Source organism: Xenopus laevis, chromosome 2L, assembly GCF_017654675.1.
Source record: "Xenopus laevis strain J_2021 chromosome 2L, Xenopus_laevis_v10.1, whole genome shotgun sequence".
In the NCBI taxonomy this organism is placed as follows: domain Eukaryota; kingdom Metazoa; phylum Chordata; class Amphibia; order Anura; family Pipidae; genus Xenopus; species Xenopus laevis.
The window spans coordinates 140044598-140062168 of NC_054373.1; the positions used below are offsets into that span (position 1 = coordinate 140044598).

The following is a 17571-nucleotide window of genomic DNA, read 5'->3' on the forward strand; positions in this document are numbered from 1 at the left end:
GCCTTAAATTGGACAATTGTACAAAAATTGTTATCCTAGTATCAGGCATAATCGGTCAGTTTGCCGATTGGGCAGGTTTGGAAATATTAAACTGATTGCATTAAGGCTAGGGCCACACGGGGACTGAAAACTGCCAGCTGAAATCCACTGGCCGATATCCGAACTACCGTGGGCAGTAGCGTAATCTCCCAATATTCCAGCTTTCTAATTCTTGCTTTAAAAAACATCTAAGACTACAGAGGGCACAAAAAAGAAAACGATGACTAGCCCTTGCTCAACTGTAGCTTAAAGCCAACCAACTGCAGCAACAATGTATCAGGTACTAACCTTCTCATGCCAAACTGATCTTGTATCTCTTACACAAACTCGTACATAAGATACAGTTTAAAAAAAATATATTTGCATATATTTGCATTATAGATTGCGGTCTTTGGTGTAATTAAAAAAAAAAATACTAGGAAAGACTAAGGGGACCAGTGTTTCACACACCACTGTAGGGAACATTACAAAACACCAAACTCAAGTTGAGCTTTGTAGGCTTTAGTTTACGTGCAGATATACAGTAGTCAGGGTCTTATCTGTCACGAAACACATTCCAGTACTAGGAAAAAGATTTGCACAGTTACATGTTACTCCAGAAAACGTAATATCAGCGAGGGTGTTGCTATCTGTTGATGAACAGCTTCCATTAATTAGTTTTCCCAGCGTCACATTTGATATTTTCCTGCTAAGTAAATACAACACTCATTGATATTAATGTAAATATCTTAAAAAACTGCACTGAGCAACGACACATGCTTACATGGTCGTTGAATGCAATACATGAAGTATTTACCTTTCAAATAAAAACTGCCCCTGGGCAAAGGGATATCAGGTGAGATCAGTATTGAACCTGGCCTCCTAGGGACCACCAGATTACCTGGTATGCATACCCCTCTTTCTCAACAACTAGAAGGATATAGTGCCGGACAGAATAGAGGATATACAAGCTTATGGTCATAATCTAGGACTATTCCCATCACGCTTGTTTTATTAAGACCCACCAGGAGATTCTCTCTCCTCTTGCCTTTGGTAGGCCAGCTTAACCCTGGATTTGAAAAAAAAAAAAAAGTGGTATTTGAGGTTACCAACTTTATAGGGGCCATTCTTGGGGGGTGGGTTGAGGATGTCACAGGGCAGAAAGTGGGTAGATGGGTGCAAATCCAGGGGCAGCTGTGATGGGACTCCGAATTTGGTAAGATCCGACATTATTAAATGCCAGCTAGATGTGAAACTGGGCAGGGAGGTGGATATGTTAGGGAAATTACAAATTTACCAGCAATTGTATTGCCAGCACATTTGTAATACCGGCTACAGACTTAAGCTGGTGATTTACCATGTAGGCCAGTGCTGCAACTATTAATAGAAAAAAAACCAAAACTACTTTACAGTATTTTCTCAAAAATAAATTATACAATTCACTGTAATTACAAATCCTTAATTTTAACCGAAATTGCTCCATAAACATGCCCATTTTAAGAAACAAATTAACTACCTAAAAATCAATAGCGCAAAAAAGTTTTTAAGTAACACCTCCATCTCCGATTGGAGTTGGCAATACGATAAATAGGATAAATTTCCCCATTACATCATCCTGTCCTATAGGTGCTGAAATGAGACAACTGCATTCCCCTGTCCAATCACACAAATAGCTTCTGACAGAGGAACAGACTTCTGAGAAATAACTGTAATCTTTCAGTAACATAATCTTGGACACAATATGGTTTAAGTGATATTAAATGGACTATTAATAAAATTTCAGACACACTAGAAAATACGGAGGCGGTAATAAGACCGATTTGGATTCCTTTCAACCAGTGAGATCCAAAGTTCAGCCGTATCAAGCAATACTCTAGCTATAGGTAACGATGTGATTCATGTTGAAACACCACTCTATCCTAAATAGTTGTCCCATCAATACTCAATGCAACCAACAGCATACAAAAAAGTATTCAGATCTTGGAAAAGCATCTGAAATATAAGAAACAGGCACAGCATTTATTTTCTGTTCTTGCTCTGATAAATTCAAACAAAAGGCCTTTTATTTACTTTTTTGTATTTAGCAACAGCCTGAACTATATCATATTCATAGAAAGCATTTCAAGATTTCAAGAACAGGGTCACTTGTGTCAACACAAATATCTATTTAAAAACAATGCATTTGTAAATTAAGTGCAATATGTTAACCCAATTTATTCTAATTAAATTAAAATATTTAGAAAAAACCTGGTTACAAAACCAAATTTAGCCACTTACCAATATTAGTGGACCGATCCGATTGAGCCATGCAAAAACAATGCTCACCAGTAAAATAACAAATAGATTAACCTCTGCTGTAGCTACCTGACCATGTGTAGGGTATTAGTACAAAGTTTACTTTTAAAGGGCCACATGTAGCAGCCGAAAATCTGCTCCTCCACTGCCATTCTGCGCCTACCTAAATACATTGCCTCAGCTCTAGTGCAGGCAGACGAGGTGGATTCTGGTGCTTAATGCAAAATATTGCGCTTCAACACTGATATCCATCATATCTGTCTACACCCTAGCTGAAGCACTATGTTCGGGTGCAATAGCAGAGCGGCAGTGGAGGAGCATATTCTCTGCCTGCGTTTCTCCACTACATGTGGCTCTAGCCTAATGCTTTGGAAAAGTTATCTTGTAAATAATCAGAACAGTTCTTATTTGAACAAGTAATACTGGACATCAAAGAAATTCTTGGGAAGCACAGAAATTCTAGGAGCCATTATTGATGCATTCTTTGAGGGCAGTGAGAGAAAACGATTAGGCCAAGAAAGTGGATTTTAAAAGTATTGGTCAAAAAGTCTTCTAAGAGATAGTAAATTAAGCTCTAAAAAAAAAAATCCAACCATTCCAAAACCCTTGATCCAGATGGAGACTAACAAAAGGCAGAACAGTTTACAATTTGACCTCACAAAGACAACATGGTCAGACAAATTCTAGAAACAATGTTTCCATAAATAATGAAATGTGCTGGTTATTTTAAACAAAATTAATTAAATAACTAAATAATTACATATTACACAAGTTTATTTTTCGTATTCCAGTTCCTGTTCCTGCAAGCAACCTTAGAACTATGGAACGCCATACATTTTAATTGCTATTGTGCTCTAGTGGAGAACAATGGTGGTTCAATGACCATAATCATTTGTTAAATGACTTGTTCGCCTGTGTAACTTTTAGTATGAAAGTGATATTCTGAGACAATTTGCAATTGGTGTTCATTTTTTTTAAATTATTGCAGCAGCTGTTGTAAGGATCCAAAATACCTTTGCAACAGGGAGTGGTTTGAATTAGAGCCTGGAGGTCTGAATAGAAAGAAAAGTAAAAAAAAAAAAATAAAGTTGTAGGCTCCAAGAGCAATCATTTTTGGCTTAGGGGGTCAATGACACCCATTTCGAAGCTGGAAAGAAGGCGGCAAATCATTCAATAACCATAAAAAATGTAGTCCCGTTGAAACGTTGCTTAAAGTGGACCTGTCACCCAGACACAAAAATCTGTATAATAAAAATCCTTTTCAAATTAAACATGAAATCCAATTTCTATTTTTTATTTAAGCATTCATAGCTGTTGTAAGCTCATTTAAAAATCTCAGCTGTCAATCAAATATTGTCTGCCCCTCCTCTATGCCCGTGGCATAGAGGCGGGGCAGAAAATTACTTTCACTTTCAATTCAGCACTTCTTAGATGTCACTGCTCCCCACACATTCCCCCAGTTCTCTTAACCATATAACTGTGTGGCCAGGGCATGGGAATGGACATTGGGTCCCCCATTCTGTGCACAAACAAAATTCTGACATGATACAAGGCTTGTCTTAATAACAGTGTCCACAAAATGGCTGCTGCCTGCTTGCTATAATTTTGAATTCCCAGACTGAAGGGAACAAGATTCAAATAATTTATATAGTGTAATTAAAGTTCATTTTGCTTGACTAATCTGATAAAATAGGATTTTGAATAATTTTTTTGGGTGACGGGTCCCCTTTAACATTCTAAAGCTGGGTATAGACGCAAAGATCTGTACGAATCGAGGATTTGTATGATTTTCGGACCGTGTGTGGAGAGTCGTCATTTTTTGTCCGGCGGAGATCAGTCGTTTGGTCGATCGGACAGGTTAAAAGGTTTCTGTCGGCTGCCGATAATATCTCTGCATGTATTGCCGATCATACGATTTTCAGAGGGAGACTGTCACTAGCTTTGGTCGGACATAACTTTAGTACGATTGCTGTCAGAGGTAGAACGTCGGCTGATCTGTTCTTTTGTACTTTATTTGATTGGAATGGTTAGAGGCAGGTCAGGAGATGGGAAAGTCCGATCGTACAATGATTCGTACGATCAGATCTTTGAATCTATGGCCAGCTTTAGATAAACTAAAAGTTAACTTAAAGGTGAACTGCAATACCATAATAATGGGAATTGAATCACTCAGAAACACGGACCAAGATAGATCTCTGCACATGGTGGGTACTCTACCCAACAACATCATTCTCTAACTACCTGGAGTCATGAACCAACCATTAGAGAATATTGACCTACTTTCAAAAGCTCTGACAAGTTCATCTTAATACACCTTATGTTTATTTCTTTAGATCAGGTCCAAGGATGTCTGCCAATCAAAGTATCAACCAAACAGCAATATTATATCAAGTTTTCAGCAGACCCTTATTAAAAAGCTGAACAAGCATGTCAGTGATCACAAGGTATTGGACAACAGAAAATAATTATGGTGCAGTCATAGGACAGTTGATGCAACCAGAAGATCTTGTAGCTATCAGAATAAAACATTGAGAGTACAGTTCAATAACATCAACCCTTCAACCACTTCAACATTAATAGCTGAACTCAAATTTTCCTGGAAATGCAGAAAGTAAAGCAATGTTTACAGACAACTTGTAGGCCATACCTGGGCCAGTACTGGTTGTAAATTAAAGGAAAACTATACCCCCCAAACAATGAAGGTCTCTATTAAAAGATAGGGAGTAAAACAGCTCATGTGTAAAACCCTGCTTCATGTAAATGAACCATTATCATAATAATATACTTTTTTAGTACTATGTGGCATTGGGTAATCATAAATAGAAAATTGCCATTTTAAAAAATAAGGGCCACCCCCTGAGATCGTACGATTCACTGTGCACACATACAAACCACATGTAAGGTCACATGAGCCAATTAACAGACAGAGTTCTGCCTTTTGCTTCCTCACTTCTTCCTGTTACAGTTAGTGTTGTAGTATTTCTGGTCAGGTGATCTGAGGCAGCACAGATAGAGTCACGAAATGGTGGTTCAAGGCAAGAGATGTAAAAGGACAATATTTATGTAAATATATATTCTAGTTTGGTAAGATTCTTTAATATGTCATTCAATTTGATATAAACTATCTGTTGCTTAAGTATTCATTTTGGGGGTATAGTTTTCCTTTAAAATCCTGCTAACCAAGTCAGCAGCCTATTGGATGCAGTATGGTTGAGCTCCTGATGGTGTAAACTAAGCTAAAAATTAAAAATTCCATAAAGAGAGGACTGCATTTAGCAGTACAAGCCTCTTCCTGATGGATCAATGTGTCAAGTCCATATATTAACTTATCATTGGCCTATGAGATAGTATAACAAAAAATTTAAAATAAACTCCTGCACATCAACTAAATGGTCATACATATGCTAAAGCTCTGGTTTGAAATCCCTCTCTCTCACCTTTCCTTCCAACTTGGTAAAATTATGCTATGAGCATTCCTTCTGCCACCCAAGGTAATCAGAGTTTTGTATTTTTTTTTTATTATGATTTATTTTTATCCAGAATTTCAGGTAACCATAAACCTCAGAGAAACAAATGTCTTACTACATCACAAGGCAGAGCCATAAAAAGGCAAATAAGCATTTACTCTAAATAGATTTCTATTGGACTGCATCTTGAAAACCTTTGTGCAAGTGCAATGTTTAACCACAGTTTCTTCTACATGCTTCACTTCACACAGAACTAGTATTTCTTATAGGCAGCCCTGAGCATGCTTCATTTGTTTAAAAACCTGGCAATTATTCTGTACCACTAAAGCCCAAATTGTAAAATAGAAAACGTACAACACTTGCCATCAAGTCATTTCCATGTTAGATTTAACCAATGTATGGATGTCTAAAAGATAGAAATCAAAGCCTTCCCTCTATAAAAGGACACACTGATATCAATGTTACTATCATCTGGAAATAGTGTATATCGTAAATAAAATTATGGTTGAAAAAAAATATTTTTTAAATTATACCCATGTTTCTGCTAAAATATTTAATGCTCTTATTGACCATAAGTTTTGGGCAACGGCACTTGGGGTGACTTCCTCTATTATGGGAGCGCCTCTGACCTTTGACAAATTGCTTGGGAGTAGCAAAAAAGAAAAGCATTCAAAGAAATATTGCAACAGTCAAAGTATCTTTTTTGTGTGTTCCAGTTTGCAACTGAAATGGTAACTGTTGCACTGTCACTGACTCTACCAACGAGCACTGGTTTTCATTAAAGGCAGCTGTTATAATTGATACAATAGTTGCTTGTATTGCACAGATGCTGCTGAGAAAGGTATCAACTAATGTAGAAAATTGTAATGGTTCAGAAACTGCACCTGGATTACTGAGAAAAGACCACATACAGAAACATTAAAATTGAAAGGGGTTGTTCACCTTTAAGTATAATGTAGAGAGAGATATTCTGAGACAATTTGCAATTGGTTTTCATTTTTTTTTTTATTATGTGTGGTGGTCATTTAGCATTTTTATTCAGCAGCTCTCCAGTTTGCAATTTCATCAATCTGGTTGCTAGGGTACAAATCACCCTAGCAACCATGCATTGATTTGAATAAGACTGGAATATGAATAAGGGAAGGACTGAATAGAAATTTGAGTCACAAACATTAGCACTAACCATAAATGTGTAGCCTTACAGAGCATATGGTTTTTAGATGGGGTCAGTAACCCCCATTTGAAAGCTAGAAAGAGTCTGAGGAAGGCAGCAAATAATTCAAAAACCATAAAAAATAAATGAAGACCAATTGAAAAACTGCCCAGAATTTGGCTATTCTATAATATATTTAATTTTTTTTTAAAAAAAAAATTAAATATTATTAACTTGAAGGTGAACCACCCTTTTAAACTTCAATTTAGTAAAGAAAGGTAAAATAAATAAAAGAAAGCAATTGTAAAAAGTTTTTCATTCTGGTGAACAAAAATCTGAAGACATTCAAAATGAAAAACAAAAAAAGTGTTTGGAAGGTGAACTTTCATGGCAGAATTTAGTTTTACAGTACAATATACTAGGGATGCACCGAATCCAGGATTCGGTTAGGGATTCGGCCTTTTTCAGCAGGATTCAGATTCGGCAGAATCTTTCTGTCCATCTGAACTGAAACCAAATCCTAATTTGCATATGCAAATTAGGGGTGGAGAAGGAAATTGCGTGACTTTTTGTCACAAAACAAGGAAGTAAAAAAATGTTTTCCCCTTCCCACCCCTAATTAGCATATGCAAATTAGGGTTCAGATTCGGTTCTGTATTCGGCGAATCTTTCGAGGAGGATTCCGGGGTTCAGCCGAATCCAAAATAGTGGATTCAGTGCATCCCTACAATATACAGCTAACATGGGTGACCTATCAAAACGATTGGCTCACTTTCTGAATCCTGTACATATATGCTTAAGTATCTTATGAATTATTGGTTAATAATGGATTTAAATTAAACAAAGCCAAATGTGGCTCTTCAGTTGCTGCTGAACTACAACTCAGAACCCAAAAGTTAACACTGGCTATACTAGTAGAGTATGTTTCTCTGCTGCTGCTGCTGCTGAACTACAACTCCCTGAATCCAAAAGTTAACTTTGGCTCTACCAGTAGACTATTATCTATGGGTATCTCCTCTCTGCTTTAGCTTTGACACTAATGGAAAGTACTGTAACTATATTATGATACTAGAAAAAGATAAATTATGGCCCTGGATATGAACATCCAAAGAAAGAAATCACACAAAATTAGACACCTCAAAATATACCACCATGAGCTACAATTTTACCTATGGGAAAAATCTGCTGCATTCTCAGTTGCAGGCAAACTGCTACAAAATGTTTAATGGCATCCTATGCAGTTTATTCCGACAAATATAATAGCCAGTGTTGCCAGGAAACAGTTCATTTAAAGGAGACTGCACACCAAATGACAAGTGAAGCATGAAGCTTACAATGCACTGAGGCCATGGGTTTGGTGTAAGAGCACACATTAGCATGTGAAAACCAATTTGAAAAATTGTCTTCGTAAAAATGTCAAAAGCAAATTTACAAATCCATTAACTACATTAACTTTTTTTGTGACAGCAGTGTAAAACTTTTGCAGTGACTATATGCATACAAAGTTATCAGCCCTACAGAACACAAATATATTTAAACAGACAAACCCTCATTACATATAATGGGATGCATTAACTAGTCATTCTAGTTTGATTCTAGATTTTGCAACGGATTTCACCAAATAATAGGCCATAGTTTTAAATATGAATATGGTAAATTGAACAGTTAGGCCTTGTTCACCCTGTTAACAATAAAGAATATAGAATATATTAAATATTTCCTGTTTAGTGTAACAATTGAAAGTTGAATTTACCATAGTAATATCAAAATCTATTCCCACAGACATAAATAGAGAAATATATACATATATTTAAAGTGGAAGATAAGACTTAAATTTAGGGATTGAAAGAAACAAGTGTGTGCATCTCAGACAACATGTGTACTTGTTTTCAATTGGTTCTTGCTGCAGAGTAGACACTGCAGTCAATGACTAATTCTCCCAAGGACAATTGTGGAGATCAGAACACTTGAACCCACTAGAGGGGTTCTGTAATAAAAAAGGTGCAACATTTGCTATAAGTCTAATCACTTATAGCCAATCAGAAGGTAGCACTGACTGGCAACTTGTTTAAAATAGGGATGCATCAAATCTAGGATTAGCTTTGGTATTCGGGCAGGATTCTGCCTTTTTCAGCAGGATTCAGATTCGGGTGACTCTTGCCTAGCCAAACCAAACCTTAAAATCATGGGACTTTTCATCAAAAAATAATAAAGTAAAAAAAATGTTTTGCCACACACTGTGCGAGTGGCTCTCTTTTTCCTTCCCCATCAATTATTTGCATATGCAAATTAGGGTTCACATTTGGTGCATCCCTGGTTTAAAATCAAACATCCTTTTGGTTGCTATGGGTTACTGAACCTGGGAAAAAATTAATTTGGGGTTTAGATGCAAATTCAGTTCCATTATATGGGAACCAACCTACCTAGGGTAAAGAAGATATATATATTTTTTTTGCTTTGGAATACAGAAGTAGGCACTATTTTACACTATGGCAAAAGTCTTTTAGCATCTTCCCCTGCAGTATAACATTTGGCCAGCCCCCCTGTAAGAGTCACTGCCAGCCCCAGTGTGTGTGAATCAAAACTATATGCCATGTGCAGCCCAACACACATGTAATGAAATGGCAAGTAGCGCCAGTGGTTTTACATGTTTTGAAAGTTAAAGTGCTTCGTGCAAAAACTGGTGCAACTGGGTTTTACAGATATACAATCTCATGAACAGGTGTTAGCAGAACATCAACAATACTATTGCTTCAGTACTGTAGTAAAATGATGGGCCCAGTTATATGGTGGCAATTATATTATGGAAGAAAGCAACAAAATAGCATTGTGATCTGTATGGAGAAAATAGTACTTTTGCATTATCTGATTAATGTGTAATTAATTGCCATATGCCACTATGAGTTTAGCAAAAAGGTGAAAATGAAAGAACCAGCAAAAAAAAACAAACAGCTGTGGAAGATATTTCATAAAAATACTGCAAGAGTATATTATAATTAACGGCAATGGTCGATTTCCCTGTAACTCTACATGCTTTAATTAAGCACATGGGAGTTTAAACATACACAAGCATACTGGGAAAACTCACACCTAGGGGTTGAACTGATCCAAAGGCCTCTAAAAAAAATTCTGGTCAATTTCGTTGTTTTGAAAACCACTGGTTAATATGTACTCATGTGTGAATGATTCTTACACAGTGAGACTATACACCTACTACAGAAAACATTAAATGTTTCATTACCACGAAGTGTCACATGCAAATGTGATGAAAATGTGAGCAGCGCCTTCCACAACTAATGGAGTAGATAAAATGTAACATTTCACTGTAAAAGTAAGGTTAAAATTTTCCAGACTTCCTCACATGAGACAAAGCTTTCCCTGATGTTCAGTAAATAGCATACAGTTAAAACATGTGATTGTAGAACACAGGATAACAATGGTCATTCTGCATTTGCAGGTCATTAGAGCATTACCATGGATATATATCCAGCTCTTCTGGAGAGCTATGTGGAAGATGTAAACTCAGTGATAACATACTAGACCTTATGTTTCAGCTTACCTTTCATCTTCACCATCAACAAGAGGTGTGGAAAGAGGAAGAGATTTCAGTGGAAGCAAGGACCCAGAGACAGGAAGACCAATGGCACCTTCTAACGAAGCTCCTGCTCCAACACTAGAGAAGCCTACCATAGAATGCTCCATTATCCATCTGGCATTTTCAATCTGGCTTGCCACAGACTGAGTAAGTGAGGGTGCAGCAAACTGACCAGAACTCTGTGTCATCTGTAGTGATATGCTTTGAGCAACTGGTACATTTGCTATTGCAGGTGATTGGTTACTACTTTGACCCAAATTCACATTTTGCACTGCCGAAGCCTGTGAAACTGTTGGCGGTGGACCCAAAGTTGCTGCTGCTGGAGGTAAAGCAGAAGGTATACTTGTACTTAGTTGCTGAACAGTTGGAACACTCGCTGCAGCAAGTAGAGGACTTACAGCAGGCCCCTGTTGGCTTGACAAGCCTTGTACAGGAGGGTCAATAAGTGTACTTTGAGGCTTTGCTGGAAGCAGTGTACTTTGAGGTGCAATAATGACTTGTTGATTGATTCCAGGAGGACCCACCTGTATTCCTTGAGGTGGAGGTAATACCTGGGTAGAAGGAGCTGGAACATTCTGTTGTAATATAGATGTTGCAACTTGAGGGGCAGTTGCCTGAGGCACTGCAGCAGGAAGGTTGCCTTGTGGGTTGACGCCTAACATCTGACCTGTTGCTGTAATTGGTGCCGGGGTGTGTGCCACAGGCTGAGTTTGAGCAACTGCTGCTGGAGCTTGTGCTGTTGAAGACTGAATCTGGGCTTGCATGACATGTGCTTGGGCAACAGCTGCAGTATTAACAACTCCTGTAGAACCGGTCTGCATTGGGGGAACGGCTGTTTGTATCATTTGTGGATGCTGAATGTATTCCGGCAAATTCCCTGGAAGAGAACTTTGAATTACTGGTACGTGTCCAGAGGTCATCTGGGCAGCAGTAGTCTGTTGATGCGTATATTGTAACTGTTGCGGAACAGCTGGGAGACTTTGTATGGGCTGAGTCTGTTGAGTGTATGGCAATTGTTGTGGGATCAAAGTAGAAACACTTGGCTGCTGATGTCCCAAAGAGGATGGTACACCAAGTATATTAACTGAAGCTGGCTGACCACCAGCAGAAGCATTCAATGGAGCTTGAGCAGTCTGCCCTGCTACTTTCTGAGGAGAGAAGTTGGCATCTTGTGAATGCATCTGTAACTGAGCAAGCTGGGGCTGAGAAATACTCTGTGGCATACTGGGGGCAGGAATAGTCTGAGCTATTGCATTACTCAAGTCCATCTGCTGAGGGCCTAGACCTTGAAATCCTGGCTGCTGTATGGAAGGAGTCCCCATTTCTCCGCTACCAACGCTTTCAGTATAATGGCTCAGAGTGCTCATGTTGCTACTGACAGAGCTTCCACTAGTGCTCTCTCTTTCAGACATTACTTCAAGTGGGTTTTGTTTAATGCTCTCTATGGCTTTGTTGATGGCAGCGCCGTCGGATGCAGCTGCTGCATTATCTTTGTCATAGAATTCCATACACGTCCATCTGCCTTTTTTAAAAGGTTCAGAACTAGAGTCTAATTTTACAACTCTAAATCTAGACGTTGCTGCACCTGAAGGAGCAGGCTGATTTTGTGATGCATTTTGTCCAACTGCTGATGCCGCAGCATAAACATTGTTCACGATACTAGAAGTAGCACTGCTGCCATTGCCAGTTGTGCCTTGTGACTGCAAATTAAGGCTGCCAGGTAAAGTGCCTACATTAGTTATGACAGAACTTGGATTTATATTTACACCGCTGGGCAAAGAACTTGTTACGCCACTTAGGCTTGAAATGTTTGCATTATTTGGTGCACTAGTGTTACCAGAAACAGGAGCAATGCCAGTACTTACAGGTCCACTTGCTTTACGGGCAGTAGATGGTATAGATCCTGCAGGCTGATGAGAAATAGAAGGAGCAGCAACAGGCACTGCTGTAAGAGCACTATCAGAAGTCCCTGGTGCAGGCGCTTTCACTGGAGCAGGAGTTGGGGGTAAGCCTGCAGGAAGGGCTGCATTGGGTAATCCAGGTTGGGATGGATGATTATGCCCATGGTGATGAAGAGGGTGGTGATGTATACTTCCATTGATCATGATATTTTGCTGGACATTCTGAGGCAGGTGATGCTGGGGGAGGTGGGGTTGGTTGGGAGACACAGCGCCAGGTGTATCAGCCTCCTGGAAGTTGTTCAACGTCTCTTCTGATGAACTTCTCTCTGGACCCCCAAGGTCTGTGGCTTTAGATAAAGACACATCCAGTATCTCAGAAGAGGACAGATCCTCTGTGTGAGACTCATCCAGGTCGTCATAGCTCTCAGTATCTTCCGCAATGCTATTGTTGGAGCTCATGTTGGCTGAGATTTGAGCCGAAGTGACACTGGTGATCTGAAAGCCGCTCTTCTTCTTGATCTGGGCCCCGCTCTGGGGCAGCAAATTGAGAGTCTGGGGAGGAGGATGCTGCTGCTGCTGCTGGGGTCCAGGAGATGAAGCAGCGGCGGGAGGCTGCACCAATAAAGGAGGGTAAGCATCTGAAGACAGGACGTGGCCGGCGGCCCCTGCATTCAGCGCAGCCGAGTTGCCAGCTGTAGCGCTACCCCTTCTGGGCAGATCTGCCGGGTGCGCCATCTTCCTGGCAGCAAGATCTGCGGCTGGATCAGGCTGGTGCATTTTAATTCCCCTCCTCTAAGCCCTTAGCCCACCCACATCCACTCCTCCAAACGTGCGAGATGTGCCTCCCTCGCTAATCGGGGCTCTCCCGCGGAGATGAAACAGCTGCAGGCCGGGTCGCTAGAGATCTCTCTCGATTTCTATATATACACAGGGCACGGGGAGATGCACGGGGAGACGCACGTCACTCACTCCTCTGCGCACTAACCCGATGTAATGCGGAGACACTTCCCCGGCCGCCTCCCACTCCTAATCACAATGATCAAAAGACTTCCCTTTAATGACACTCCTCCATATCAATCCTCAGGGGGCAGTGGAAGCACAAATAGTTTCCCAGGATCCGGGCGCCGGCAGATGACAGCAAGAAAGCCGCGCTTATGTCGTTCGCTGTCGGTAATGCGTCCGCTCAATGATCTGGACACGTCGGTAACAAGCTGAGCGGCCAAGGCAAGAGAAGAGGCCATCACTGACAGCCATCAGCAGGCATCGTGCCCGGGGCCCGGCAGCGGCCCAATCCTTACAGCAGGGGCCGAACGCTACCAGTGTAGGGATGCACTACTGACAACCGCTGCCTTCAGTCCGGTTACTCCACGAACACCCGTCCAGCACGGGAAAAGGGGCGAGTGCAAGTCCAAGCAGTAGGTGGAAGTGACCGGCTGTTAATAATCTCCCTCTTAGTGTCTCTTTCCCCCCGTGACTCTGCCTTTCTTTTCTCTAGCAGTGCCTCTCGGCTCAGGCTCCCTGTTACACAGCGCCTGTCCCTCCCTCCTCCTCTTTAATCTCACACGGCATTGGAGGACAGCTGCTGGGAGCCGGGCAGGCAGCTTGTCAAAAGGGCGGAGATCTGCATTGACGGGAGGAAGTATGGGAAAATGGCTGCCGCGCATGCGCACATTCTACTTTGTGGAACGCTGATAAAAAAAAAGAACTGAGCCACTGGGGGAGGTAGCGATGGGGCGGGGCTTGGCGGTGACGAAGTCGTCTGTACGATTGCTGGCGGAAGGTTCCGAAGAGTGTAGGGCGAGGGTTTCGGCAGTGATGACGTTAATGCAGAACTCGGAAAGACGTGTCCAGTCTGTTATGTGGGACCAGTTCAGTGCATGTGGCTGGGAGAAGCTATTGTGCTCTGCTCCAGCCACGTGGCCGCATTGTCTGGCAATGGATTGAATAAGTCATAGAAAGGAAATGTGGCGGGTCATTCTGAGAGGAGTTTCCTCTCGCACCTGTTGTGCCTTTGTTGGGCTCTAGCGCGTCAGCTGCTTTTTCATCCCCAAGTGTTACACGTGGGTTATAGATCACTTCATTGTCCTTGGCAGCGCCATAATATTGACAGTGCAGTTCGCTAGATGCAGGTCCTCACTGGACATTTTTGGTGCAGGGGGTCTGGTGAGGGACGAGCATTTGGTGCTGCCATTTGGAGGCCGCCTAGAGAGGAGCCTTGATATAGGACTGCAGCACATTTAGGTTTCGCTTTGATTGGCTGCTTGTCTGCCTGTATTAAACAAGCAATAATATGGTTGGGCCATTTGAACAGAAATACTTTGCAACCAGCTAGGTTCCTAGTGTACACAGGCTCAAGTGGTTCTATTTACATTGTGTTGTCCAAGGCCTTGTGATAATGATGCAGTGATCAAAGGGATCAAACACAGGCTTCCCTGGGGCACAGAGACACTCCTTTCCCCCTGCTTTGTGTTTATATAGGGAAACTGGAAACTGGCAGATATTTTACTTGTTTTTTTTTTGTTTTTTTTTTAAAAAAAAACCCCATTCAGTTCATGTTGCTGAAGCAGATTCCAGGCATACTTCACTACATAGCACAACTAAGGAAACAATTGGGACAAGATTGTTTAGCCCTTTATCTGTCAGACACAGAGATCCGGCTGCAGATTTGTCCTCAAGAAGAAATGGCTCTATGTATGGGACCATAAAGCTGGCCATAGACGCAAAGATCCAATATTCGTACGATTTTCGGACAGATAATCTGAATGGTTAGTGGTTAGTGGCAGGTCGGGAGATGGGGAAGTCTGATTGTTGGAGGATTCCAACGATCGGATCTTTGCATCTATGGCCAGCTTAAGGGTCAGGGCCAGGCCTGGACTGAGAATTAAAATAGGCCCTGGCATTTCAGGTACACAGAGGCTCAATCAGCCCCCCACCAGCCCAATAAATGCTGACTTTCTATGACACCTTATAGCAGCCCCTCTGGCATTTGCCAGAACCCACACATTGCCAGTCCGGGCCTGGTCAGGGCACATGCCCAGATTCTGGGAGATTAGTCGCCCGACTACAAATCTCTTCTTCGGGGCGACATCTCCCCAAACTGCCTACTGCCGGCTAGAATGTAAATCGCCGACAGGATGGCACTCAGAACACTACATTCTAGCCGGCGGGAGGCAATTCGGGGAGATTAGTCGCCCTGAAGAAGAGGAGATTTGTCGAGGGGCGACTAATCTCCCTGAATCTGAGTGTGTGCCCTGACCCTAAAGGATCCTGTTTTCTGAATGATATCTGATCAATCACGTTTAGTTGTCCAACTCACAGCAAAATGTTGCTCACCAACCCCTTGGATATTTCTCCCAGTGGCCTCAAAACAGGTACTTAATTTTGAATTCCAGGCTTGGAGAAAAGTTTTGGTTGTATAAAAACCAGGTGTACTGCCAAATAGAGCCTCCTGTAGGCTGCCAGTCCATGTAGGGGCTATAAATAGCCAATCACAGCCCTTATTTGGCATCCAGGAACATGTTAATGCTTGTGTTGCTCCCCAACTCTGTTTGCATTTGAATGTGGCTCATGGCTAAAAAGGTTGGGGACCCAACCAGGAACTTTTTGCATTTTTGTGTTGTTGTCCAACTTTTTTTTTTTACATTTGAAGGTGGCTCACAGGGGAAAAAAAGGTTGGGGACCCTGGCTTTAGAGTGGTTAATAACTGTGGCTGAAGTCGGGCATTTCAGCAGTAGGGTTTTCTCCAAGAAGACCACAGTGCCCCATTGATTTCGTTGCTGCACAGAAAATGGAGTAGTGGGAGGGAACACATGGCACAAATGGCGTCTTCTCTCCTTCCTGAATTAGTGGCATTGGTTCATCTCATGGTCGTATGGCAAGTAATCACTTTCTTATGAAAGGACTCCATTTAAATTGTGTTTGCATATCTGTGTTTACTGCTTTCATAAGCATTTATTTTATTTCCTGCTTCGTTATGGTGTTCTTTTGTTTTTATTGTTGAAAGAAAAATTGAAAATCAAGAAAATGCTTGTAAACCTATTAACAGAAAAGAGCATCCCAGGGAATACGTCCATCCCAGGGTAACTGCAGTACAGCAATGAGTTAACCCAGAAACCAGAGCTAAAAGTGAATGAAAACATATGCTACAGTATATGCGTTCAAATCAATAGATAAAAATAATGAGAAATAATTTATTGGAATGACAGTTTTGCTTCCACAGTGTAGCACTCAAACCTACAATGCTAAAAGTGGCCTTTATTTGACCTAGACGTTTAAATAAATGATATGGTTGTTGTTTTTTAATTTGCTTAATGTTTGTATAAATTACATCAACAAATCTCATCCTGCTCTCTGATCCTGTAAGTAGAGGTGTATTACATCTAAAGAAAAAGCTAAATTATGTTAAATGTAGTAGCTTATATTATACAAATATGTCTATCTGTTAAATGCAAACATAAATGAAGGTTTTACTTGACTTAATCCCAGCCTTCTACCAACCAGTATGTTATGCGTCATGCAAAATATCCTGCCAATAATCTTTACTTGATCTTACAAAATTAGCTTCATCTTTGCTTTAAGGAAAGGTTTCAGATGTCAGTGAAACCCAAATGATACCACATATTTAACATTGTATTGAGCACTTTTCAGGAAATTAGAGGATTTCAAGTTTTATGGACTTCATAATCTTTTATTTTTGGAAGGGGCACAAGCACATGTATGATATGTTTTGTTATCTAAAATGAAAAACTTCATACATGTGATTTTGCCCCTTCCAAAAATCAAAGACTATGAAGTCAATACAACTTAAAATCATCTAATTTCTTCAAACGTGCATACATTAGACATGTTGCTTTGGGCCTAACAATTGACTGGGATAGTGCCACAGTCCTTTCACTGCAATCTGAAAGTAAATAATCTGAAAACATACACATGTAGTTTTTTGTTTATTGCTTATGGGACTTCCACACACAGGACCAAATTAAGCAGATCCGTTCACTATTAGCATCGTGCAGTTCTCAACAAACCCATATTACCCCTTCCACATTAGGGGTAATGTGGAAGGCGTGGAACACAGATAACCAGATGACATAGATATCACATGCAATAGGATCCATATCCTATGAGTTATGCCCTTAAGGTGGC

General features: G+C 40.7%; 1 protein-coding gene across 1 annotated transcript in view; it reads right to left on the reverse strand.

The window, feature by feature from the left end:
* tsc22d1.L (TSC22 domain family member 1 L homeolog) overlaps nucleotides 1-14119 on the reverse strand; it is a 56410-nt gene extending 42291 nt beyond the window's left edge. The window contains exon 1 of the mRNA XM_018245210.2: nucleotides 10493-14119. Within this exon, the coding sequence (XP_018100699.1) occupies nucleotides 10493-13206 (2714 nt within the window). The 5' untranslated portion in view covers nucleotides 13207-14119. The remainder of the gene's footprint in view (nucleotides 1-10492) is intronic.
* Between the last annotated feature and the right edge of the window lie 3452 nt (nucleotides 14120-17571).